Consider the following 27,802-nt stretch of genomic DNA (forward strand, 5'->3'; position numbering starts at 1 on the left):
TACTGGGAGCCTCACAAACCACCAATGTGCCACGTGCATACTCTTCCAAGCCCAGTGTTTCAGCTCACTGGAGGGACTCCGTGCCCGGCGTATTCCCAGAGCCACGGAGAGCTCTCACCCCAGGGGAGGTCACAGCCGGGCCGTGGGTTCTCCCTGGTTCGGGCGTCCCATCGCACGAACGCTGTCATACACTACGAACACAATTTCAGAAGCACCACCAGCAAGCAACAAGCTGCACACACTCCCTTCCTTTGAGCTCTTCCGTGGTAGCCTCGTGCGACTCCACCTTTCCCGTGCCCTCAAGCGCCGCCGGCTGATCCCCTGCCGAGGGCAGCCCCGCGCCCTGAGGGCCCTTCCCGGCGCCGCGGCCGCCCCTGCGCGGGCCCGCGGGCGCCCCCGAGGCGCGTGGCGCTGCCGCGTGACCCGGAGCGAGCAGCGCCATTGGCCGCGGCAGCCGCGCGAGCTGGAGGCGGCTGCAGGGAGGCGTCGCGCCCCGGCTGGGCCCGCCGTGCGGGTTCTGAGGCGGGCCTGGGGCTCCGGCTCCTCGCTAAGGCGCTCCGGGATGCTCTCTCTCCTTTCTAAGGTGGTCTCCTACTTCTGGAGACGCGCAGATGGTGAAGATGAGAGATGGGCGACCTTTGGTAGGAATTTCGGGCCTGTTGTGGGTTTGTGGTGCAGTTTCTGAACCGTGAGGCTTGCTCGTCCCCCACGTGCCTGGAGCTGAGTGCAGCCCTGTTTCCTTAGGAAAGGATGTAAGGAGGAGATTGAGATGATAGGGCATTATTTTGACTCCAGAGCATGTGCAGTTTTCCCGGAAGTGCTTTTTTTAGCCTTTTCCTGGGTAGGACAGGTTACTATTGCTGCTGAGAATATGGAGTAAGGAGTAGGAGCAGTGCCCTGGCAGCCATGAGGGCCGGTCATGTCCTGCTGGGGTGCATCAGGCACTGCATCCTTGGTGGGTGGCTGGAGGGGGGGATTGTCCTGCACTGGGACAGCCTCGCTATCCTGTGTGCACTTTCAGATGCCTCAATACAAGACCTACATCAAACCATTACAGTGAGTGTAGTGGAGGCTGGGCAAGACGGTGAAAGGTCTCGGGGGTGTGACTGAGGAGGAGCAGCTGAGGTCCCTCGGCTTGTTCAGCTTGGAGGAAAGAAAGCTGAGGTGTGCCCTCATCGCAGCCCACACCTTCGGGAGGGGTGCTGGTCTCCTCTCAGAGTACCAGTGACAGGGCACAAGGACATGGAAGGAAGCTGCATCAGGGGAAGTTTCAAATTGGACAGTGGGAAAAGACTCCTCACTGGGAGGGTGCTAGTCACTGGAACAGGCTTCCCAGGGAAGGCACCAAGTCTGTCAGAGTTCCAGGGGCATCTGGATGATGTGCTGAGTCATATTGTTTAGTTTTAGGTAGTCCTGTGAGGAGCAGAGAGTTAGACCCATGTGATCCCTACGGGTCTCTTTCAGTGCAAGATATTCTATTAATTTATTTTTTTATAAGGAGCTTAAAGTGTGTTGGTTTTAAAATGTTTGTATTTAACTAGCTTTCTTAATTGTTTGAAACCATAAATTGCTGTAAGATTCAAGACTTAATTGTGAAAATTATTAGTTGGCAACTGTTGCTATTTCCATTTGGCCTTTTGATAGAACGGATGTCCCTTTTTGCATAGTTCTATAAACAAGTGATTTGGGTTTATGTCAACACTTTTCCTTTTGATGCAGATGAAAAACCACTGAAAAGGGTACAAGGAGTAGTGACAAGACTTTGCCATGATTATGGGATGATAGATGACACGATAGTCTTCACAAAGGATGTTGTTACAAAAAACATGTTGCTGGCTGTTGGACAAGAAGTTATTGCCACTGTGGAAGAGGATAAAACATCAGGTGGCCTGAAGGCTGTCAGGGTAAGAGGTGAAGATAACTAGTAGTCTCACTTTCTCCATAAGTACCTTGAGGCTTTGTTTTGGAAGTTACTGTAGTTTTAGCCTCACAAATTCTACAAAATAGGAGAAATTGCAAGCTGTTCACCTAGAGGGGATAAGCTGGAGTTTGGGGGTAATTTTATTGTTTCATTCCATTGCCTTTCAAATTATGTTTAATACAGGTGTAGATGTAGTGAATAAGAAGCTAATAGTTGAGATTATTGCATCAGAAATTTAGTCATAGCTTCTCCAGATCTGTATAACTTTTCTGAGTTTCAGTCAATTTGATGTTATTGTTATACGAATGGATAAGAAGATCAAAGCAGTTTGATCTTGCGCAAAGTTTGCTCTTTTTGCACAGGAGTAATTTATGTTCTTGTGAATAAGAACAGAAATTTTAAAACTTCTTGTTGTATAAATTGGTAACTCAATGTTATTGACAATTACAAAAATGGAGATCTTGCTATTGCAAATGGTAACCATTATGTTCAACAATATAAATCATATAAAATTTAGTATGATAGTATGCTTCAGATTGGATCAGGCTCCAGTAAACTTATATCTGAGGTGGTGATATGAAGAGTCTTTTAGAAGCTGCTCTAGGGGTTTTCTTAATCAAATTACTAAAAAGTGACAGTGTCAGTCTGTATATAAATACATGTAGTGTTTATAAATACCATCTTGAAAACATATTTTTTGCTTTCTGAAATAGTCATTTTCTACTTCCAGTTTTGTAGAGACAGATTGCTGGATATGGTGTTCCTGTCAATTGAAAAATCTTAAGTAGACCTAGAGCAAGGGAGGTATGAGAAAGTTTTGAAAAATCAGCATGTAATTATAGCAGTTGTCAGCACTGCAGCATACATCACTCTTTAAAAGAGAAGTTTTAAAGTTTCTCTTTAAAAGAGAAGTTACTGTTTATTACTTACTCTTTTTGTGTCCAAAAAGTAACAGCTATAGTAAGTAATAGTCTTAAAAGAAGGTTTGTCTCCATAAGCAATTGAAATTTTGTGTATTTATTGTAGGAATATGTATTTAATTCTAAGTGTCAACTGTTTAAATGTTTGGGTTATTTTTGTATTAATAGGTAGACACCATCCAGAATACCCAAGAAGAGTCCAGTCCCACTTGTGATGCCTCTGAACTAAATAAGAAAACATTAATTGGCAATATTACCTCTCTCTCTGTGGATGGTGGCTATATTAATCAGAATACATACTTTGCCATGCAAGATGTCTGGGAAGGTGTGTAGGGACTTCTTGTTTCCTCTTTCTTAATAATTTTGTGTATAAAATAGAAATATCTTCTGACAAACTTGCAGTTGTCATCCCAAATAAATTCTAATGGAATATGCAATGAAACATAGTGAAACAGCCAGACATGGATTGAGAAAGCTGCCTGTTCATTCTCACTGAGCACAGCCTGCATTTAAGCAGAAGTTACATGTTAGCAGGTGTATTTTTCAACTAGCATCTCCTATGTAGTTTGCCATAACTTGCAAAGCAAAGGACAGCAAATAAACTTCGGCCTCAGTGAATCCGAATAATGCATTGTTCTGGCTTTTATTTAACTTACACTAATTCTGTAGGGGAGTAATGTAAATGGTATCAATAGTAATTAACCTAGAGAAATGTTCTGTTTTGTATAGATTTCAAACCTTGTGAAGGTGACTGGGTGCAAGCAAAATACTATATTAACTCGACAACATGGAAGACTGAAGCAGTTGCTGTAAGGCCTTTGAGGTATAAACAAGTAAACAAGGTAAATGTTCTGCACATTGTTTTTGGCAATAGGAATCCTGGGTGAAGTGGGGTTTCAAATTGGTTTCGGTTACAAATATTGGTAGATCTTCTATAACACATCTTTAATTAAAAGATAAAATGTATTAATTCATCCATTTAGAGCATGTGTGTAAAATAATTTTGTAAAAAATAATAATTTTGAAAATGCATACATAACCTTCATTGATCAGAAAGTGTAACTAACTTATCTATTATGAATTGCTGGTTTGAATTCTTGCTATTAGTTATAATGAGGATGTGTCATGATTGGGAATTTATTAAGTTTAATTTATTCAAGTGTTTCAGCTTAAAAACAACCAGAGTGCCTTCTTTTTATTTTAATGAAAACATTTGTTTGCTCTAGTAATGCATATGCTATGCTATGTTTATGGTTTATTGTCTTTGTCTTAACTCTATATATTGAATATTTGCACATCAAGCATACGAAAAAATTTTGTCTCATTACTGCTAGTATGGAAGTGTAAATTAGTTAAGTTGACATGTCACAAGAAAGGTATCATGGTTAAGTCTGGTGTCATGTTGTAGTATGCACTTCAGTGGAACTTAATGCTTCTGTGAAGTACTTGTGTTTCTTTACTCTTCTAAATCTGAAAACAGGCACAGTGATTCTGGGTTAGGGCTCTGTGTTTATCTCCTATGAATAACTGAAATTTCAGAATGCATTTTTGTTAATGCTAGAAGGGCTGCTTCAGGTGAAAAATAGTATGTCTGTTAGTTTAAAAAGATAATATCAAGTAACAGTGAATACAAACTATTACAGGTTCGCATTTCCAGCATCTGTGGAAGAACTGGGACAATAGATGACAGTATATTTTTCACTTTGGATTCACTGAGACTTCCTGATGGCTACCTACCTCGTAGACATGATCTAGTGAACACAATTGTGGTGGAGAGCAGTCAGTCCTGTTACATTTGGAGAGCTCTCTGCTTGGTGCCAGTCAGCCAGGATGGGTAACATTACTTTGTTCTCTTTATAGCAGTTAGAGACCTGGTGTAGTTATGCAGCTGACATTTTATTGCATCTGTCAAGCAAGAAATACTGTGAATATTTCCCTAGTTGACTAGAAGGCATAATAGACCATTGGAAAAATCAGAGCATGATATGATTTGGCCCTTGTTTGGTTTTTTTTCTCCTTCCAGAAGGCAGGAACATGAGTGCTACTAGAGAAGGAAAACTAGTAGCAGCTGCTCTCAGGGATATTGCTAGGCAGGGAAGGAGTTTTGCATACATGTTAGTAAAATGCCAAGTTCATTGTGCTCCTCTAGTAGGGACTTCACTGTTTGAAAACAAGTCACTGCAAAATTCTTATAAAATACATGTTTCTTTAATCTATTTGTCTTAAGTTACAGTGATTGTTCAGATATCTGTCCTAAAAGGAAAAGTTTCATGGTCTTAATAATAGATTCATTCAGCCTGCAAGTATTGATCTGAGAGGTTCTGCAGGGACTTTAGATGTTAAATGTGGCATGAGGAGGATCTGGATACACTGCAGAAGAGGTTGAAAAAAGTGGATGATCTTCATTATGGAGAAGAAGCAAAACTTAGGGAAATAATCAACTACACAAAAGTAAAATGGGTAACTAGTCAATAGCAGACCTCAGCAAAGTCTGGAATTTGACTTTGGAGTTTAAGTGTCTGTACTATGAAACACACCATTACCACCTGAATAAATAGATATTTTAACTGTAAAATCAGTTCACATGCTGAGGTCTTGGCAGGATTACGTAGTCTAACTCTGCAGGCCAAAAAGAAATTGTCAATTGGAAAGTCCAAGGGCAGAGCAAAAAGACATTCTGATGTCTTTCAGATATCATCTTTGGGAGATCTCTTGGGAATTTAGCCAAGGCCATATGGCCATATATATGTCTTCAAAGGATCTACAAAGAATGAAATAAGCTGTTTTGTTTTCTCTAGAGATAACAGATATAATAAGTTGCACCTAAATGAAACTTGAAGTGTTTACATAATTTTGCAAAACAGTACAAATTGTTCACAATTTGTTTTTCTCAGTTGCACCTATTTTTAATGATGGATTTTATACAGAAAATTATTACTGAGGCCAAATTACAAAAGTAGACCTTAGGGTTGATTTCTCAGGTTTAGTGTACATCTACCATATCAAAAACTGCAGCTTAGGCTGCAGTGGGAGACATCTAGTGGGCTTGGCTAGTAAATTGATACAGCTAATGAAAAGCAGCTGCACTCATTTTCTGCTTCAGTATGTCAGATAACTCAGGATTAATGAGGGTGTATACATACTAGTGAGATTATTAAAATATTTCTAAATTATTTCCATGCCACTTTATCTAAATTAATAGTTTCTTAATTACAGAATAGGAACTATGTGAAAATTTGTTTTACAGGTAAAAGACAGGAGTTTAGACCTGTGCTCAGTGTTTTAGACAGGAAAGAGCACATCCCTGGTTTCATATGCCTTTAATAAAAGTTTTCAAGGGTAATTTTTGGTTTTCAGCTGTTTCTTAGTTTTGTCCTCAGTTTGCTGATTAGGAACATAAGCAGAAGACACAAGTACCTAGGGTGAAACACTTCCAGTCTAGTCATTTTATCTCTTAGCTGCAGTGCTAATCATGACTTATGCTAAGGAGCTGCTCTTTGTTGTGTCTTTGTTCAGCTCCCAAAGAGAGCCATGAAAATGAAATTACTTCACTCACCATTTGATTTAGTTCTTTAGCAGGGATTTGTTAACTCCTCCAATCATTTTAGTCTTGCATCCAAAGTTTTATGCTGGTTTATTGTGCTGCTGACAAAAGACTTGTTGCTGCTTAAATTAGTTAATCTAATTTTCTTGGAAGTATAAATGGCTGAGAAAAAAATGAACTATCTCACCTTCTTGTTTCTAAATATTGTGACTGTGCCTTGGTATAGTTTCTTAAACTTGTGCTGAGTCAAAGATATTTCCTGAGGCTATTAGTGTTTAAAAACTGCTACTTAAAATTATTTTTGCAGACCATCTGACTCTAATGAAGGTAATGTGGATGAACCTTATGAAGACATAATGAGAGACAAAGGAGAGTTGAAAGTATCAAGAATGACTGACTTTGGAACTCTGAAGCAGGGGGAATCTAAAAGAATGATGGTCTGGATAGAGTAAGCCTTTCTGATTGTTTGAAGATTTCTTTATTTCTATCACTCTATCTGTTAACCTGTTTTACATTCAGAAGTCTCTTCTAGTTGAGCCTTGTGGTTTGTGATATTTAAGTAACCTCCAGATACTATGGAATTAAATTCACACTGAATTTAATGTCTGTAAGATAATCTTTTTGATATTGAGCATTTATTTTGCAGACAGTGTTTTGAGACTCTCCAGTTCTGTATCTCTTTTCAATCCTAGAACAGTCTTTCCTAGAACAAGGATTGAAGCAAAAGCTTTTACTTGTGTGTTTAACTTAAGCTGCAGATACTCTGCCATCTTCAAAATCTTAGAACAAGAGGACTGTTGCATATTTGTGTATTAAAAGCAAAGCAGATTTTTTTTTCTGTTTTGTTTTTTTTTTTTCTTTTTTGTGAACTTGGATGCTGAAGAACTATGTCGGTGTATCCTTAGGAGGGTTTTGTTTTGGTGGTGGGGCTTTTTTGGGGGTTGGTTGGTTGGGGTTGTTTGTGTGTGGGTTTTTTTTCACATCTGGGCATCAAGGCTTAAATGAAGACAAACCTGCATATCCATTCTTTGTTATTCTGTGTTCTTTCCTAAAAGTTGGTTACCCAATGATGAACTTTAAGCTCCCATTGTTTATATTATATATGGTATTTGTATATGCTTTATATGGTAGTTGATGCAACCTAGAAATATTAACATAAAGCAGAAGTTCTTGTTCTCATTAGTTAGAAGCAGCAGTGCAATTTCTTTCTGACAGCAATTATGAAATAAGGGGAACTAACCTGCTGCAGACAATTGTATTTGACTTCAGGTAGAAATAAACTTCTCAAGAGCATTCACCCTGCACTTAGTTATGTAACTAATCACATAACTACTTCTAGGAATAAAGGGAGCGTACCACAGTCCTTAATCAGCTGCAGATTAGCTGGATGGGTGAAAGACAAGCAATTCAGTGTTGAGATTCCTCAAAACTGTGAGAACAGTCCATCTTTTCCAATAAATCAAGAAAACCTCTCAAAAGCTGCAATTAATTCATTTAACAACAGTGAAGGAACAGCATGTGAGTCATTGAACCATACATCCATTATGAGAATGGAGTTATTCCAGGTACAGTGAGATGAGTGTTTGAGTGCTGAATGTTAGCTCCTCAGGAGACCAATAGGTTTGTTTGAGAAGATTTGCCTATGTTAGCAATAGAAATTTTGATAACAAAGTTTATTCTTATACATTTACTACAGAAGGAATTAATTTTCAAGATACAAATTTATCAAGGATAAAGGAAAACAATTCCTTGGTGAAAGATGAAAGTATGCAAAATGGAGAAAGTGAGCAAAAAAACCAAGTGGAGCAACCAATTAAGCACAGCAATATTACTCCAGAAATTGTGATACCACCAGGTGAAAAAATATCCATAGTGATTATATGCACAGCTGTGTAAGTATTTCTTTCCATTATTTTTAACCAACACAAAGCCAAGAAGTAATGAAAATAGACTTAACAGTTCTGTTTCTGAGCACAGTTCTCTTCTTGGCATGTTGTGCTTTAACCCCAGCTGGCAGCTGATCCCCATTCAGCCACTCACTCACTCCTTCCAGTGGGACGGTGGGGACGATGGGACGAGTAGAAGTGAGAAAACTCATAGGTTGATATGAAGAGAATTGAAAAGGTAAAGCAAAAGCCACTATCAGAAGCAAAGTAAAACAAGGAATACATTCACTTCCCATGGGCAGACAGGTGTTCAGCCATCCCCAGCACAGCAGGGCTCCCTCACACATGATGGTGACTTGGGAAGACAAATGCTGTCACTCAGAATGTCCTCCTTCTTCCTTCCCGCAGCTTTATGTACTGAGCATGATGCCCTATTATGTGGAATATCCCTTGGAGCAGTTGGTGTCAGCTGTCCTGCCTTCTCCTGTGTGTGTCCCCTTCCAACTCCTTGTGCACCCCTGGACTCCTCACTGATGGGACAATATGAGAAGGGAAAAAGGCCTTGACTCTGTACAAGCCTTTTTCAACACTGTAGAAACATTCCTATGCTATCAACACTTTTCAGCACAGATCCAAACCAGAGCCCCATACTAGCTACTATGAAGAAAATTAACTCTACCACAGTCAAAACATGGTGTAGTGTAAAGTAAGCCAATACATATTAGCAAATCATCTGGAAATCTGTGACTTTGAAAGTAGTTACCATTTCACTGCTTGATTCTGAATTTTTATTGAAATAAAATTGTAGCAGCTAATGAAAAAATGAGTGGGAGTAGGTTACATCTCTAAAATGCCACAGTGAGGTGAAGATAATGCCTGCAGATGGATATATTCTTAGTAGTAAATCCATTGCTCCATGAGCACTAGAGCTAATGCAAATTTCCGCTGTTATGTCTGATGCGTTTCTTCTAGTCTTTAGTATCTTGTATTGCTACATGCCCTGATCTGAAGTTTTCTTTTTCTGTGATGGGAAATTCAAGTTATGTATGCTGAAATAGAAAAGAAAAAGCTTTCTTCACTGAAGGTGTAATTCACAGAGGAAGTGGTTTGCAAATCTTAGAAAAGCCCTGAAAAACAAAAAATAGCTGAGTATTTTTTGTTTTTCAGGGTTGGTTTTTTTTTTGCTATACAAAATACTTTCTTCATTTAGTTAAGAATGGAAAGTGGCTTTGTGGGAGCTCCTGCATTCAAGTAGGAGTATTACATTTGTGTAACTTTCACTTGCTTCCAGCTGTAGCTGTACAGACTTTGTGTTCCACAGCCATTGATTCCTAGGATGGTAAAGGAATAGTTGGACAGGGGAGAACAAGTTTTCATTCACTGAAGTAATGCTGCAATAATATTCACACTACTTCTCATTTTAAATAGTGAAGTAAGGGGTAAAAAATTTCTTAGGAGGATGATTTAGCTCTAATTTGGAAGATAGAGCTGCAGGCATGGCTTGCCTTCATGGAGATACACATGTAGAAAGAATGATTTATATTTCGCTGTAAATCCATAAAAGACACAAAGTCTTAGAGTCTTCTAAGAATACAGAATAAGCCACACAAAGCTTCATGGGAGGCTGCAGCATGAAGTTAATGAGGGTTTGCTGGCCACTTAAGAGGCCATAGAGACTGCAAATGTAGACCATAAATTTCGACAGTTTGGTGTCTGTTTTGAGTTTTTATATCAGAAAAAAACAGGATATAGTTTTAACCTGAGCAGATAGTCTTAGTTGGCAAGAGTGGTTTTCCTGCCAAAGAGAAGGTAAGCTGGAATTCTTCTGGGATGCATTTGTTTCCGGCACTTGGTAGCGGTATTGTACCATGTAGTTAGGGAATTGCACTGTAGCAGTGCTTAAGTTTCATAGAAACCAATCTGAACAAACCTCCTGTTTTTTTCCCCTGTGTCACTGCCCAAGGAACACTTGCACTTATAAAGTATGTTTTCCAGAATTAGAGGATTTTTCCTACTTTCTCCATTCATGTGTTTACAGTTAAGGTTCAGTTCTGAGTAGCCTTTCACAAGGTGCTGCAGAGCAGTTACTGCAGACAGTGAAGGGATTTGCTTCAGGTTCCTCTGTTGGACCTGTTTGGCTCTTGTTTTGCAGTAGCAGTAATTCCAAGATGTTCCTTGTAACAGAAGTATTAATTCTATGCCCTAGTACGTTGAGTGGAGGGATTTTGCATTTTACCCAAGATTTTGGTGAAATTGTGGGCTTGAGATTTTTGCTGGGATTTTGAGTTGGCATTTTTTGGTTGAGTGGGTTGGGTGGGTTTTTTTTAATTATTTGGGATATCTGGATTGAAGGTTTCCCAAATAATTGAGGTGGGGAGCGTTGAGGAATTACCCTAAATTAGCAATTCTCATATGTAACTGTAATGAGAATGTATCTCATGGCTGGGGAAAATGAGGTGTGACCATGTTGTTTTTAAGAAGATAACTTCTGTTTACTTGAAGGATTCATGGACACAGTAAAGAGCTCCTGTTGCTTGGCTTTTCGGATTTTACTGTTGGCCGCTATATTGAAGCTACTGTAACAAATGAAGAAGAATTACTTATAGCACCTGTACAACCTTATTCTCCAGAAAAGCCTAAAAATATTCCAGATTCTCAGCTAAGGAAGACAACAGTGGCTGCCCCTAAACAAAAAAGGTACTGTCACTTCGAGCATAAAATAATACTTACCTAAGACTGCTCTGTTTGGTATTGTTATATCTGATCTGTAATGCTGAGAAAGAAAGTGTGAAACTGGGAGAATCTCTACATGTTTTTACATATGCTCGCTCGTATATGTTGTAAACAAGATGGTTGTGGACATTTCTGATAGGAGGGGTTGTTTTAGTAATTAACTGCTTGATTTCTTTGTAGGTTTTTTAAACAGAATCTCTAATGTGTAGTACGGTAATAAGATAAAACACTGTTTCTTTAGTTATCTACTTAGTAACAAATGTGTTATTGTGGGAAAAAATGGGAAACTGAGAATAGTTTTCTGAGAAAATAAGCTTCTTAATTCTTTACACAACTTTAATGTCTGCATCTGACTAATGTCTCCCATCTTTCATTCAAAACAAGGTTGTCCATCTTTCTTATTGGTGTAGGTCTCTCTTTGGCATTGCTCTGCATCTGAGGGAGTCCTCAGCTCCTCCCTATTTAGTATCACTGGCAGACTTAGTATACCTTCAAATGCAGCTTCCAAGTCATCTGAGAGGATGTTGAAGAAAACTAGCCCTAAGATGGAGCCCTGTGAAACCCCACTAGGGACAGGTCACCAGTCAGATGTCACCCCCTTCACTGTAACCCTTTGTGCCCAACCAGGTCTTTGAGTATTCAGATGTCTACCATCAGGTCCCATAGACTAATAGCAATCCAGCAGGAGCAGCAAATCCTGCAGAAGTTCAGGTTCAACTTGGTGTTTATTGTTCTCAGTCATGACTCTCCAGCTAAGGGCAGTGGCACTCCCTTAGCCCCTCATTGATGTTGAGGACAGAGACAAAGAAAGCATTAAACATCTCTGCCTTGTCTGTGTCCCTGTGTGTGAGGTGACCATCCTCATCCTGTAATGGGCCAATAGTCCTTTTTTGCTATTGGCATATTTTTAAAACATTTTTGTTTTCCCCCACAGTACTGGACAGCTTCACCTTCAATTGAGCTTTGGCCACATGCATTTTTTTCCCTACAGTGTCAAGGAGCATCTTCATAAGATCTCTTACCTTTCTTCCCAGTATAACAAACTTCTCAGTTGTCCCTTTGAAGGAGTCATTAGTCTGTTGTGCGTGTGTATGTGTTTTAGGTTTATAGTCACGGTGATGTGGCATGTTAACCAGCTGTTTTTTACGTACATTACTTAAGCAAGCTAAGTGTTATGTTGTACGTTTTCATTTTAGAAATAAGAGAAGGTGGTGTTCAAACTTCCTCCCACATTTTACCATACCAGATGAGTTAAGAAAATGTGTGGAACAGCAATTAGACATACTGACCTTTCAGCCCCTCCTAGCAGAGGTATGTAAGTGTAGGTTTTACATAAAAATATTTTTTGATACGGTGTTTTTGTTCAAGCGCCTTTAACTTAGGAAGAATGTATAGTCCTTAGTGTAAGAGAAGATGACATAACACTTGTCAGTTAGACTTAAACTTCAGTTTGGATCCCATAACTTCCATGGGTTTCAGTATGTTACAGAATCCAAGCTTACAAAACCATAAAGGCATAAATGGGAAAATCTGAAAAGGGACTTGAAGTATATTGGGGGTGGACATCACAGAAGCTAAAAAAAGATTTCTCTGTATTCTCACTTTTTAGGCATCACTGGAAGGGGTTTTTTGAGATGTCAGGAAAGTTGTTATTTCATAGAAAATCACAATCTCTTAAATTACTGCAATAACAGAGGATTCTTTTCTGATTGTTAAAAATTGTTTTTGTAAACATCTTCAGATATAATTCACTAAATCTTGTTCAAATTCTTCCCACAAGTATTGCAGTTTCAGAATACATATAAAACACCCCCCAAAAAGCTATAAAGTCTTAACAAGAATACTACAATGATTCCTTCTCCAAAACTTTGCTCTCATTTCTGGTAGAATATGGCTGCAACTCACTTGTTTTTGTAAATTTTAAGTACTTATAAACTGGAGCTGACACTTTTTTAAAATGTAAGAGGCTATATTGTCTGCTGACTAAACACCTCACATTAAGCTTGGGATCACACATTAAGTTAGTAGGTTAGCTATCCTCTCTTAAAAAGGTAGATAAAGCTCTGTAGTGTTTATAATAATTTTACACTGAAGGCCTGCCATTAATGGTTACTTTTTTTAACCACACCCTAACCTTAGATAGAAGTTGGTGCTGTTGGAGAATACCTCTGCAGTAAGAGTCGTTAAGCTCTGAGGGAGAAAATTCAGGTTCTTTCAGCTCGGCGTAAGTTGCATGATCATCAGCCAGGGCCGAGACTGACATGACTCTCTTTTCAGCTGTCTCTGTCCATCTATTTAGATTTTTTGCTTTCTGGGCATAAACTGAGCACAGAACTCAGTCTGTAGACTGCCCCTGAATTCAGATGGCGAAACTGCTGCTGTAGTAGGGAGAGACTTAGTTAACTCTTTAGCTGAGGGGCTATTGTATTTGAGCTCAAGGACTAAACTAATCTCATTTTGGCTATTAAGCAGGTTTAAAATATTATCTAGTGTATGGATGCATGTATTTAAGTATCTTATTTGGCAATCCAGTTGCTGTGCAGTCTGTCTCAAGAAGTGTTTTGTTTAATGTTAGCAATAGTGGGTTCTGTATCTTAGTGTACAACAATAATGTATACTGGGTTTTTTTTTTCAGCGTCTTAATCTACATAATTATAAAGCAAACTTTTCTACTCTTTTATGGCTTGAAGAGATCAAAGCAGAAATGGATTTAAAAGATTACTACATGACTGGGGTTACTTTAAAAAGGAATGGGAACTTGTTAGTGCTGGAAGTGCCAGGAGTAGAAGAGGGCAGACCTCGCCTGATTCCAGGTAGAAATAAACGTGAGATAAAGTCAAATGGCATGTTGATCTGTGTTTTCACAATGCAAACTGTATTGTTTATTCACTTGTTTAAAGAAGTCTTTCAGATATTTGAGCACAAATTTATTCATTTAGGCTACTTGACCGGGGACTAGGGAGAGGGGACTCAAGGACACTATGTTAGTGTCTCAGTGTTATAGTGGCTGCTATCTGAAGCAGCATTGCATGTGTCTGTTCTTACAGATGTTTCAGTACTTTAGGATTTTTCTTTTACACTAATCAGTGGGGCTTTCAGCAAAAATAAACTGTGTGATGTAGTAATAGCTTAAAAAGCAATAAGTGTAGCAAAAAGACTGGGAAAGCAGCTAAAATTAAATTCAGAATTTCAAGTAATATAATATATAAGATAGTGTTTTCAAGAGGTGTTGTCTGATGGCATCAATACTAGATGCCTTTTATAATATACAACTACATATGGCATATCAAAACAGTACTGGTGTATACAGCAACTTTGCTGAAGTTAGGCTCTTCCAAATTCCTATTTTAAACATGCAGAAGGGAAGGAGAAATTACATGCTGCAGTGAAAATGTTACTATTCCTTGTAACAATATTTTGCCTTTTAACTTTGTTTTCAATTAGGTGATAAGGTGATACTGAAAAGTCAGGTCTACTCAGATCATATAATAGAGTACATAGCCTATGTCGCTGAGGTAAGCAAAGTGTTTCTCCTCTTGAAAATACTGTGGTACACAGGTTTTATAAGGAAAGCTTGCAATTCCTGCAGTTACAGACTATTTTAACCTGACTTCTGAGAAGATAGGTTTATTTTATGTATATTTTGAATGGTAATTTTGTATTTTTAATCTATTTTTGACAACTCTAGCTTCCCTATTCTTCTGAGATTATAATCTTTGCCTGCTCTGAAAGCACTTTTAACATAATTTAGATATGTAATATGTTGTTAGAAGGTAAATCTAGATTTACATTTCGGAGTTGGTGGGGGGTTAAGTGCTTTCAGAGATGTTTATTTATGTTTAAAGTACTAAATCTTCATCAGTATCCTGACTTTTTTTATTTTTGTAACAGATATGTGAGGAAGATGTTACTCTTAAGGTTAATGCTGACTTTGAACGTACTTACAACTTGGAGCCCATGGATGTGGAATTTGTTCATTGCAGGTGTTTTTATAAGCTTCCAGAAAGCTGTGTTTAATGATTCGTCTAGTAGAATGACTTTTAAAATATGACCATCACCTGTTTATTTTGGTGGACACAGAAAGACATAATTAAGATCTTGCCAATTTTTTCTTTTTTCTTTCCCTGAACACACCTTTGCCACCATATTCACGGTTAAAAGACTGTAATTGTACCGGTGTCCAAAGAGTTTATCTTAATTATTTCTAGATAGCCACACCAATGCCAGACAGAAAAATGGGGAGGAATGAGGTGGGGTGTTTGGGGGTCTTTTTCTTAGGTTTTTCAGTGGTTTTGTTTTGGTTTTTTTTAATGTACTAATATGGCTGCAAGACTATGCAGGAAGTAAAAGTAGCTGGTGATAATCTCCCATTCTTTTATACTTTTGTTTTGTTCATGGGATGTTGTTACCTGTTTAGAGTTACATAATCTTCTCTGTAAAATCAGCCCTGCAAAGAAGTTCCTTGAAAGTGTTGAACACCAGATCATCTTTGTATCACTGAAAAGCTAGAGACTATGTGTTTCAATATTATTCATAGCTAAGCTGTTTATACTTCTGCAGCATATTTCTCAGTAGATTCCTTTTTTTTAAAAATACACATTTTTATATAAAACTTTTTTTATGCACAGTAAAAGTACCAGGTAACTCATAGGAGTGTGCTCTCACAGTATATGGAAATGTAAGCTTTTACTTTAATTACAAATCTGTATTCTGGTTCCAGTATTCCTAGCAGGCGATGCCACTTGGCCATCCAGCAAGCTGTGTACCTGGGTGAAAAAGGTACGTTTCATTTGGTATTAAGCTGTCTAGAGGAGTTTCTTTGTGCAGAGTCTTGTGGGTTTTATTGCTTTCACATCAGGGCCTACTGGGAAGAATGCATTGTAATCTGTTCTTACAGGAGTTTTCCATGCCTTAGGGGCTTTTTGGTTTGGTTTGGTTTTTAAGAAGAAAAAACAATACTGAATGTATAGAAGTTTTTGTCAAAATGATTTCATCTGTCGGCCTTCACAGGCAGGAGATAGGAGGCAAACTTTGTGAACTGTTAGAGCCAACAAGAAATGTAGGAATCATGCATACTGCTATAATAATTGACAGTGAAATGGCCATGCTTTGTGTTGCCTCAGAATTTATTAAAAAACACTGATTTCCTGTTCTGTGGTTGAGTTGAACAATGCATGTGAACCTCACATATTACCACCTTAGTTCTGATAAACCAATTTTGGCAGCTCAGACTAAGCTGATGTATCAACAGTAAAATTAATCAGTGAAACATGCAAAGTGTTTGTTTGAAATTTCTCTACTTTCTCTTTCTCTGCTTAATTTAGTGTTATTTCCAGAAAGGCTTGTGTTACAATCACCACAAGCTATCAAGACCCAGAATACTACAGAGTATTGTGCTGTTGATGATGGCCTTAAACAACCTTCACAGCAGGAAAGTAAGGTAACTATTCTGTAAATGTTCCTTAAAATGGTCATTCATTCAGATGGGTACCAGATACTTACTGTACAGCTATTGCTGGAAGGGAATTGCATAATGGAGTATCAAAGAATCAAAGTTGTATATTCTGCTGCATTCTAATGACAGAAGTTTTTGTTTGCTGCCTGGAGATGGGAGATTTTATGACAGCTGATACTATAAAGCTTACAAAAAGGAAAGTGCATATTAAAAAAGTGTGTGATTGTGGTGGAAATTGTCAGATTTGCCTTAGACTAGTTTTCATAGCTACTGTTGAGCAGATATGTAAGTCCAGTCAATGTGGCAGGAAATAATTTTGTAATAGAAGATAATCATCCTTTTCTGAGTAGATTTACCCAGGCTTAACTGCCACTTATAATATATTATGAAATGTAGAAAGGACTTTTGGAGGCTGCCTAATTCTCTTTCCTTTTTGAAGCAAGACTGTCACCAGCACTAAATCAAGTCAGCTTGGGGCATGTGGCAGCATTTCTTTTTTTTTTTTTTGTCTAGAATTTTCACAGTGTCTGCATAACCTGTACTTCACCACCTTTACTCTCAAGATTTTTTCCTAATTCCCTAATTATTTCACCTGGAGTTTGTGCTTTACAAGAAGAAGTAATCAATCAATCTGGTTTGGAATCAGTATTTTTAAGATGATGTCCAGAACCTTGCCAACACCACATTCCCTACAAGCAGTTTTCTCCTGTGCTGCCATCTAAAGGGACATGTCCACCAAGGAAGATGCATGTATCTTTCAAAGTGGTCTGGAATTTGACTGCTTTTGTGGAAGCAAACAAGTTATGTAATCATGGCTTCAGAATCCTCATCTGAGCCTGCAGAGCATTTGTGAAATAAATGTCTAATGTTAACAGAGCCAAAGTATTAGAAATCTTAAACTTAATATGGAAATTCTAATGGCACCTTCTCCTACTACTCTTACCTTTCTGTCTTAGCGGTAGGTATTCTATTTAATGGGAAAAAAATTAAAGCTTAGCAACTTCAAAAGTATCAGGGAAGATAGTTGCCTGTCTTCTTAAGGTTATGAACGCATTTATCTTCACTTTCTCTTTGCAGGTCAAAAAAAAGCAGAACAAACAGACAAAAGGTATGACATCAAGGGAGGTGAACATAACAGAGGTGATGAGAGTAACTCTGCAAAAATGCCAACTTGGTATATTTTCTGTGCTTAAATAATAAGTATCACATCAGTAAATCAGGCTCTGCCTTTAAAGACAAATTCTAGAAATACTAGCAGGAAGTTTCTATGGAGGCTTTTGGTGCATGACTTAAACATCTCTAATTCGCAGAGTCTAGAATGATTTGGGTTGGAAAGGACCTTAAAGATCATCTGGTTCCAACCTCGCTACCATGTCCAAGAACACCTTCCACTAGACTGGGTTGCCCAGAGTTCATCCAGGCTGGCTTTGAACACTTTACTTTGGGGGAAGGGAGAGCATGCATCTGATGATATATTTTGTAATAAATAAATAGTTATTCCCCAGTCATTTACTTATGACTTTTTGATCATATTCAGAGTTTTCAATTTGTTATTGGGATGCTGTTTCTCATCTTTGGGAAGGCTTTGCTAAAGATGCTAAAACTTTTTCAAGTATCCCAGATTATTCCTATGCTTTTTTTTGGAAAGTTTTAAATATCATTGTAGTGAAATGCCTGAGAGGAGAGTGATCATGTCATTTTTTATCAAAAGTACGTTTAAGAATTTCTGAGAAATTACCTAGAATGCGCTTCTGTCCAAAGGTTAATAAGATTCTACTGTGGAAAGCTTAAAGCTAAACTAATTCAGACAGGATTAAGAAAAAAAATTCCAGCAGTTGTAGCAGAGGGCTGATATGTAGTACTGGTACCATTCCCAAAGTGCCAGTTACTGGAAGTTTCTCAAGTTTTGCTGTTCTAGGACAAGAAAGTGAACTTGATTCTAAAATTACTGAATAGAGTTTCTATTGGTTATGTAATGAGGGTTCTTTTCTGCTTTTCAGTAAAGAGCCAGTACACTTTAGAAATATGAATGGCTTATTTTCTACTTGGTATTCAATGAAAATGGAATTTTAGAGAAATTCATTGGTTGTTACCACAAAAGGAAAACAAAAAATGTGCAGAAGTATATTGTGAATTGGAATTGCTTTAATCTACATACATTAAAAATATATGTGAGGTTCTGAGATATGCTTGTCTCTATTATAGCTGGTGAAACTGTGGCACTTAAACAGAGAGATGGTGAATTTTTTAATCCTGTGCTGAATGTGCAACAGAAACTGGCAGTGAGAAGGATACTGAGTGGTGAATGTCGCCCAACACCTTATCTTCTCTTTGGACCACCAGGAACTGGAAAAACAGTAACAGTAATTGAAGCTATTTTACAGGTAGTAGTAAATAACAAATCAGTCGTCTCTGGTCTTTTCAATGTTGGAACATTTATAGTATTTCTGTAAGTGCCAGCATATTTTTTTCCAAAGGCGTTTTCAAAATACTCTTTTAAAATAATTTTCTACAGCTCCATAAAAGGAGGAAAATCCATCTTCATATGGATTTAACAGAATTCTTAATGGCTTATTTTCAAGCCTTTTTGTCTTTAAAACTTCAGTGAACAGTGTCTACCTTGTGATTCTAGTAGTGCGTAATGTATTCATGAAGCACAGTATACATTAATGTGATAATCATTAATTAGTTCTGTTATGGGTACACTCAGTTTGAGACTACTTAGACATGACTGCTGGCAGGAGCATTACTGAACTGCAAAAGAATGAATGAAAATCACACATGTGCAGAACTTTTCTGGTTCTGTATTCAGTGAAATAAAATGGGAATGTTTGCACTACTGCTGCTTCTTAAATAACCTTTTTTTTTTAATGTCTGTCTTCTTTAATGTAGATACACTTTACTCTGCCAGACAGTCGGATTTTGGTATGTGCACCATCAAACGCTGCAACAGATCTGATTTGCTTGCGGCTGCATCAAAGCAATCTCTTAAAACCAGGAACTATGGTTCGAGTTAATGCTGCCTTCAGGTCAACAGAGGTAAATACCTACCACTTAAGGTTTCCATTTTAATATTTTTACCTTAAAATACTGATTTAGTATTTTAACTCTCAGTGGCTATGAGGCTGCTTAGGTTTGCTTAGCATCCAAAGTATTACATTGCCTCAGCTTTTCCAGAAGGTTAACTGGAAAGTTGATCATAATCCTTAATTTGATTGTATTAGCATAAGATCTTCACCTTTTTCTTGCTGTGCATAACTCTATAAACAGCAAATAGGTATTGGTGGGAATTTAGTTTTTTTTTTTGTTATCAGTCCAGGTTAAGACTGCTTGCACAGAAAGTAAGCAAGTAGGATTGTCATTTTTATGCAGGACACACACCTTGTGGGTTCATTTCATATATATACGTATATATTTATACATATGTATATGTATTTACTTGTAAATGTGTATATGTAGATATATACATTTGTATGTCTATACATATGTGTGTGTATATATAGATGAGTACATAAAATAGCCAAATGTTCCATTTTGATCCTTACAGTAAAGCACAGATGTCCTGCATATGTACTATTTTCTTAGGAAAATTAATTCACTCATTTTGCTGTATAAATGGGTGTTAGTCTATGTGTTTTGCTCAGCTTTTAAAACAGTTTTTAGAGAGCTTTTCTATTCAAATTTAAAATTTCTGTTTTAGGCTGGCAAGTTGTTTTATCTTTTTATTTATTTTTTTACAAGTTTTTTTACTTTTTTTCATGCAGCAAATTGATGACATGGTGAAACCTTACTGCAAAGATGGTGATGATATTCAGAAGGCATTGTGGTCCAGGATTGTAATTACAACATGCAGCAGTGCAGGATTGTTTTATCAAACAGATACACGGTAAAGTACCATGGATAGCAGTATCACTGAGGTGGCTGAATGACACAAACCCCAGAGCTTTTACAGACTGTCTGACCTGTGACTTGGGCTGTTTTAATAGTTTATTGCATGAACCTGTATTGTGTAAGAGAGCAAAGTACTTGGTTTTAGTAATGTTTAAGCAGAAAATTTCCTCATGGTAAATTTAAAAATTATCTTTAGAAATGTTTAAGATATTTGAAACAATAATGTCTCCTCTGCCCCCTGTGGGAATTACATTGCTCTTGACAATCACTTTGGCTCAAAATGATTGCCACACTAAAAATTACAATGTATGTGGTTTTTATCAAGTCACCTTTAATAACTGTAAACAACTGTCATATCAAGTTCTTTTACCCAAGGTTGTCTCTGACTTGGATTTTAATTTCAGAAAAGGACAGTCTAAAGCCTTACTATCTCAAGTTTTTTGGCAGAAACAAAGCTTGGGGATTGTCTTTGCTGTACCAAGTTCATTGTTTTAATTCAATATCTTAAGGAAACTGAGAATAAGGGAAGCTTTTCTAACTATCTTAACGTTGGTACAATACTTCAGTTAAAGGTTGTGTATATCAGAGTAAGTAAGTGAAATCAAAGATGAAAAATCAAAGTTAGGGGATTGTTTTTTCTGCATTTCCTTCTTTGCTCTGTGTCTTTGGGGTTGCCTGGCACACTTGACAAGTATGTTAACACAATTGCTGAGGTCAACCACAGGGTGGCAGAATGAACTAATCTGAAAACAGCCCTGTTTCAGGTTAATGTTACTTAATTATAGGCTTGGACATTTCACTCATGTGATTCTGGATGAGGCAGGTCAAGCAAGTGAACCAGAGAGTCTCATTCCTATTGGATTGATTTCAGAAGCTGATGGACAGGTAATTCTCTTAACATCATTTACTGAAAGGGAAAAAGTTTGTTTATTATTTTCATATTTTGTGGATTATGTAGAGTGCAAGCAGCCATTTTCTGGTAATGAGTTTTTTAATAGAGATTATTCATGCATAATATCAATTCTCAACACTTAAAGTTTCTTTACGTCTGGAACAAGTCTGTGTTGGGAGGACTGGTTCTATGTGGAAGCTATCAAAATAAAAGATGTGTTCTGTTTAAGACAACATACTTTTGTCCTTTGCAAACAAATGTTTGAAGGAAAGCAGAATACTTGATATGAATTGATCTTTGAATTCAGAAACATGTATGCCATTATAAAATAAAGTTTCAGTAACAATTGTTTTGATCTAAAATGGATGTTTTTAAATTTCATATACAGATAATTCTTGTTGGAGATCCGAAGCAGTTAGGGCCAGTAATAAAATCTAAACTTGCACAGTCTTTTGGATTAAGTGTGTCCTTGCTAGAAAGACTGTCATCAAGAGAGCTGTATCTGAGAGATGAGGATGCTTTTGGTGCCTGTGGAGCATACAATCCTTTGTTGGTGAGTTCAGCCTTCCATCAACCTTTTTCAGCTCAATCAAAAAAGGAGAACTTGTGGTTTCTTACCACCATTTTGCTCCCTGATGCTTAATGATAAGTCTAGTTTGAGCATGAATTCTCTAGAAAAGCTTGATTAGTTTGCATATGTAGTCTGAATAGTAAAGGTGCTGAGTCTTCCAGCATGGTAAAACTTTTCTTTGAAGGGATCCTCTATTCTTAAGTATCATAAGTCAAATATGGTGCACAAAGCACAGTTGTAAATAATAGCTTAAAATTCTCTTTCACATTCATAGTCCAGGTTTACCATAACTTCATTTTCCACAGATGAAAAAGTACAATTTCTGCTATTAACATAAAAAGACAAACACAGTCTCTTCTTTGAAGATGAATTTTGCAAACACCATGTTTCACAAAGGGAAGAAGAGAAATTGTTCTTATTTAGTATTGTGTCTTCCTTTGAAGGATAGCTTCCCCAGATTTCTCTATGGGCAAGTACCTAAAATCTATGTTAAGTGGCAGAGGTAGCATATATTTAAACAAGTACAGATGGTTGAGCTGCTTTAATTACTGTCTGAATCCCAAACATAGGGCTGATGTTAAGCTTCCTAAGATGCCTTCCTATTCTCATGGTAACATACTTCAAAGGACTAAACTGAGAGCAAAAGATGACTAAATGACCATGGAAGTAGAGAAGGGAGGAAATCTGATGGCAGATTTAAGGGTGAAAGTGAGGGTGTTTGGACGTAGGCTTTAGGTCAGGTTCAGCCTGCTGAAAAACCTGTCACAATTCCTCCTAAAAGCTGTTAGTGCAAACTCTGGTTGTTGTGTTCCTTACACAGTGCTTGAGGAGAATTGGCACAGTGAGAGATCAGGAAATGGGAGGGCTTTAAGGATAGGTTTTGACTGGAATATCCTGTGTTATCCCTTTTACAGGACTGGGGTTTTTTGAGCTGGTTATTACTTTCTGGAATGCTTATTTATGATTATTCTTTCATTTAAAGACAAATACCTTTTAGATGTTTTAAGGTCAGCTTCTGTCAGCTGTTCTGATGCTCCCTGTTTGCCTGTCAAGACTTTTTCAAAAAAAGACATTGAATCCATTGAAATTCCATGGAAATAATCTGACTCTTATAAAAAGGAGAGTGTCTATACATCAAATGTTTCAAGAAACTGGAGAATGACCCATTTGTCTATCATATACATTCAATTCTCTTTGTCTCCCCTTTGGAAGGGAAGATGGTCATTCAAAAAACTGCTTTGGTGTACTTCTTACTTACAGAAGACCACAACTGCTGTTTTGGCCTTGAATACACTTCTTTGGCAGCCTTAGAAATGCTAAACACTAGTGGATGGTAAGGTAGTAGCTGTGTTCTGAGAAGTCTGATGAATAATTACCTGTTTCAGCTACAGATTTTGGATTTTGTCTTTCCAGATCACTAAACTCACAAAGAACTACAGGTCTCATTCTGCGTTGCTTGCCTTGCCATCTAAATTGTTTTATCATAAGGAGCTAGAAGTTTGTGCAGATACCTCAGTAGTCACTTCTTTCTTGAATTGGGAGAAATTGCCCAGGAAGGGATTTCCATTAATTTTTCATGGAATAAGGGTATGTAAAATGTTCATACAGTGAATGTATATAAATGTATAGGCTTGCTAGCAGCTTGCTGATTTTTTTAGAATAAATTCTAGAAAGGATATGAAAAAAAGCTTAATATGCCTGTCACAGGTAATGCAACTTCCTGACCATCTGGTTTTAAAAACAAATACTTAAGTCACCTATTTGCTAGGAACTTGAACAGCTGCCTCTTGAAGTGCATTGTGGAGACATTTTCATGGAAGTTTAAATTCATAGCAGATGACCAGACTGGAGTTACTATCAGCTGCTCTAGATTGCTTTTGATGAGAGTTTCCTACACTCAGATGGATACAAGCCTCTAAAACTAAAGGATCATTAGAGCTTAACTTGGCAGGGGAAAAAGTAGTATCTTGGGAAAAAAAAAATTCTTTAATCTTCCAAGAAGTTAGTAAGAAGTGGTAATATCTGCTGCTTGGAGAGGCTTGGTTTGGAACTCTTCCACCTTGAAAAAAGCAAGATGGCAGCTTATTAACATGTTATTATGAGTTGAGATATAACTCCTTTGTTGCATACTTAAAATACTTTTGTTATATCACTTATATTTATAAGTGTATAAAAAATAGATATAAAATGGGAGGTGATACTTGTTCTCTAGAAAAGGCGTATAGAGAGGAAGAGAAATGATATATAATATTCCAGCCCTTTTTTTGCATTCAGGAGGTATAAGAATAATGTGTTAATAAGTACATAGTAATTTCTGCACGTGATCTCCATCATCTCATTTTCTTTCCCCCAATACAGGGCAGTGAAGCACGTGAAGGTCGCAGTCCTTCATGGTTTAATCCAGCTGAGGCAGTTCAAGTAATGATGTACTGTTGCCAGCTGGCTCGAAGCGAATACTCTGCAGTCCCAGTGACAGATATTGGAGTGATTGCACCGTACCGCAAACAGGTATAATGTTTAACAGGTCTGATGTCTTCAGAGCCTCAAAGTTGCTGTATTTCATCTCATATATTTATATGGTGGCTGTGTTTGTTAAAGCAGGGGGGCATATCTTAAAATTCCACCGAGATGTATCCTGATACACAGTGTATTATCAATCATTGCAATACTGCCATTGAAATCTAAAATAATGACAGCAATAATGGCATCCTACTGGTTTTTCAGTTTTAAAAATCTACCAATTAAGGAGACCAATTTGGAAACAAAAGCAGATTTTTCAGTTGTTGGAAGTAATGAGTGCAAGTTAACAGTTCATTATCCAACAGCTGGAACAGCAGTCTGCTTCTGTCACTCTCTGCACTGAAGACTGGATCAAAAGGGAATTATTATGAAGTAAATGGCATGACACCTTGTTGTGGTCTTGAGGAGAATAGAGGAAACAATTACTGTGACTTCTTAGCTGTCCTATAGTCAGACTTGAAGTTTGTAATGTTATTTAAACCTCTAGAGAATGTTAAGCATGAACTTCAAATGCTGTTTTTTATTTTTAAATGTATTTATATCCAGGTGTGATGTTTACTTTCATTTTAAAAATAAACTTAATTCCCTTTCACTTCCAGGGGAGATTTTGGCCAGTGCACATAATTCTTCTTGGTTTTCACATCTCAGTATTCATAACCTTGCACATGTGGCTTGGGGAAAACACTGCGGTGTATGAAAAAGACCAAGCCCTTGTGAAGAAATCTCACTTGCAAATTAAAGCTTTGCTTTTATTGATCCAGCTGGTCAGGTGCAGGCACCTACCTGTGTTTACAGTTATTTGTTTTTTCAAATACCATAAGTATTCATACTGTTGATGTGGCTGAATTTCTTACACTCCATAAACAATGATGTCATATGAGTTAATGTGATTTTGTCCTTCATCTGCCTATAATACAAGGCATATGATAGTAATGTCCACATTAAAAAAGTCACTTTGTATTGCAGGAACACTGATTAGAAAGAAGTCTTTGACTGTAATCTTCAGCTTAGTCAGGCAGGATTTCTTCTTAAATCTTTTGGAGCACTCCAGTTATAATCTCTGAACAACTTTTAGCAGATAGCAGTACAGTAATCCCATATGTACCAGGATCCCAGTAGCTGAGACTCCTTGTTCTCTTTCTCTTTTGGTGGGTACTTAAGGTCATACCTCACTTCTACCTTTCATTTTGCATGATGCACCTGGCAAACAAAGGTGGAATCTTCATAGTCTTCTTCTTCAAGGGCTGATGGAAGCTGCTTGTCCTTGGATCTGTCGTATGCGTGGTTTGTATATGATGCACATTGGAAAAAAAAGGTTTAAGGATCTGAGTTATCTTTAAAATCTGGACTACTAAAAATCTCTCGCCTTCTGTTCAGTTTATGGTAGAGAGTACTCCTTTACCTAAGTTGTGTATTAGCTGTGATATTTTCTTGTAGGAAAAGTTACTGTTCTATTTGAAAATCTTATTAGTGAATGATTACTAAGCTTGGTATATGTGGTATGGTTTTGGTTTTAAAGCAGTCCACTCTCAAATGTAACACCAAATTCTCTCAACCACCTTTTTTTTTCTCTTGATAGGTGGAAAAAATTAGATTTCTTCTCAGAAGTATTGATTTGGAAGACATAAAGGTTGGCACAGTAGAAGAGTTTCAAGGGCAGGAGTACATGGTTATCATCTTATCAACAGTGCGTAAATTTACTGTGGTGCTATTGAGAATTTTTATGTGTCTAATTCTCTGTGTTTCATTTTTCATATAGGCCTTTAAAAAATTTAGAAGCTATATTTTTGTTAGTCTGTCACAGTATTTGAAAGCAGAGCTTATTAAGTGCATGCTTGTAGAGTTACTCTTCTCTTTAAAATATGGATTATTAAAAATCTGTTGCTTTCTCTTTAAATTTTGACAGTAGTACTTCACATTTGCAGCTTGGAGGAAGAGGGCAGGATTTTCTCACTTTTTTTTTTTTTTCTGAGGGCAGTGGTACTGTGCTTACTTTTACTGCTCCACATCATACCATAGCTTTTCAATCCACTATTAGATCTCCCTTAAAGTAGTTCCTTGTATGTACTACACTCTTATTTATAAGAACTCATTATTTAGGTAATGAAAACTTTATTTTTTCAAAGATAGGTTCAAGTATGGATAAAATATGGGTAAAAAAATAATGAGTCATAGTTTTAGCACACTACTTGCTTTGGCTGTTTTTCCTATGCTAAGAGAAAGCACACTGAAGGAGGCATATTGAAAGACACATTGTGAATTGTCATTCAGCTGAGTGGATTTTTGCAGTAAGGAAATTCTATGTTAAAGTTATACTGTGGTATGTTTTGTTCTTGGCATTTTATTTCTAAAACTATCCTTAATTAATTTTAGGTGCGATCTCAGAAAGTGGTAATTGATGATGAAAAACACTCTTTGGGCTTTCTCTGTAACCCAAAGAGATTTAATGTAGCAATTACTCGAGCAAAGGCTTTGCTGATTGTCGTGGGAAATCCTCACATTCTTGTGAAAGTAAGTTTTGGGTTTATATCTTTGAATTGCATATGTTATTTGCCACAGCAATTGAATGATTTTGTGGTTAATCTGATGTGAGGAAGCATCAGAACATGTTAGGAACTTGTACATTGTCCTCAGTTTGCATTTGGGAATATCTGATCTCCGTGTGTTCCGTACAAACAGCCAGTTCAGGCACACACACAGTAGATTTCCAAGCACAAGGGAAATCATGCTCTGTGCATACAGACTCCTCGATCCTTTTTGTCCCCAGCATGGGGGCTCTGACCTCCTCTCAAGTTCTCCAGCAGCATGCAAGTCCAGTAAGCATGTTCTGAATAAGCTCACACAGTTAGGTTCTTCACAAAATGTAGTTGCATGACTTTAAGTGGAGGGTGGCAGAAGTGATTGTTCCAATTAATGCAACAAATGCCAAGGAGGAGGACTCCTTTTGGACTCATGCATGGTCCTTCCACAGGAATAAGTTCAGCTTGTCTTAATATCTCATTTTGTTTCTGACTTCACGAACAAGGAAAACAGTGTTCCAGAAATGGTCTGAATGAAAATTTAGTTCCCCCACACCTAGCAGGTATGTAATTGAGAGCAGCTATAGGTACCTTCCTCACATGTTGCACCATACTTGGACCATTTGTAGAGCTCTGTTTCTGGAAGAGGTCCTATTAAATCTCTTACATTCATGTACCATGTTAATTTGTTTGAAAATTCACTTCACAGAGCACCATGATTACAGTAATATATTAATTTTCTCTTGTAGGATCCCTGTTTTTGTGCACTGTTAGAATACAGTTTAATGAACAGAGTTTATATAGGTTGTGACCTGCCCGCAGAGCTGGAACACCTGCAGAAGTAAGTGTCTGGTCTTCACTTTACCCTTGCCAGATATTGATCATTTTACAGTATTTTTAGAGCTGGTGTCATTTGGAAGATCGATCAGTACAACAATCTGGGTTACCAT

The 27,802-nt window shown here is 37.5% G+C and overlaps 1 protein-coding gene across 1 annotated transcript; it reads left to right on the forward strand.

Moving 5' to 3' along the window:
* Positions 1 to 566: 566 nt before the first annotated feature.
* On the forward strand, positions 567 to 27,697 carry MOV10L1 (Mov10 like RISC complex RNA helicase 1). The gene is made up of 24 exons (XM_036401132.1): positions 567 to 641; positions 1,720 to 1,904; positions 3,010 to 3,166; positions 3,571 to 3,683; positions 4,485 to 4,675; positions 6,693 to 6,833; positions 10,774 to 10,968; positions 12,201 to 12,315; positions 13,640 to 13,817; positions 14,449 to 14,519; positions 14,896 to 14,987; positions 15,725 to 15,783; positions 16,329 to 16,444; positions 17,537 to 17,567; positions 18,665 to 18,843; positions 19,352 to 19,498; positions 20,224 to 20,345; positions 21,136 to 21,235; positions 21,631 to 21,795; positions 23,227 to 23,400; positions 24,172 to 24,321; positions 25,913 to 26,020; positions 26,707 to 26,844; positions 27,602 to 27,697. The coding sequence occupies exons 2-24, from the start codon at positions 1,779 to 1,781 to the stop codon at positions 27,695 to 27,697; spliced, it is 2,964 nt and encodes a 987-aa protein (XP_036257025.1). The 5' UTR covers positions 567 to 641; positions 1,720 to 1,778.
* Positions 27,698 to 27,802: the final 105 nt, after the last annotated feature.

This window comes from Molothrus ater, chromosome 5, assembly GCF_012460135.2.
Source record: "Molothrus ater isolate BHLD 08-10-18 breed brown headed cowbird chromosome 5, BPBGC_Mater_1.1, whole genome shotgun sequence".
NCBI classification, from domain to species: domain Eukaryota; kingdom Metazoa; phylum Chordata; class Aves; order Passeriformes; family Icteridae; genus Molothrus; species Molothrus ater.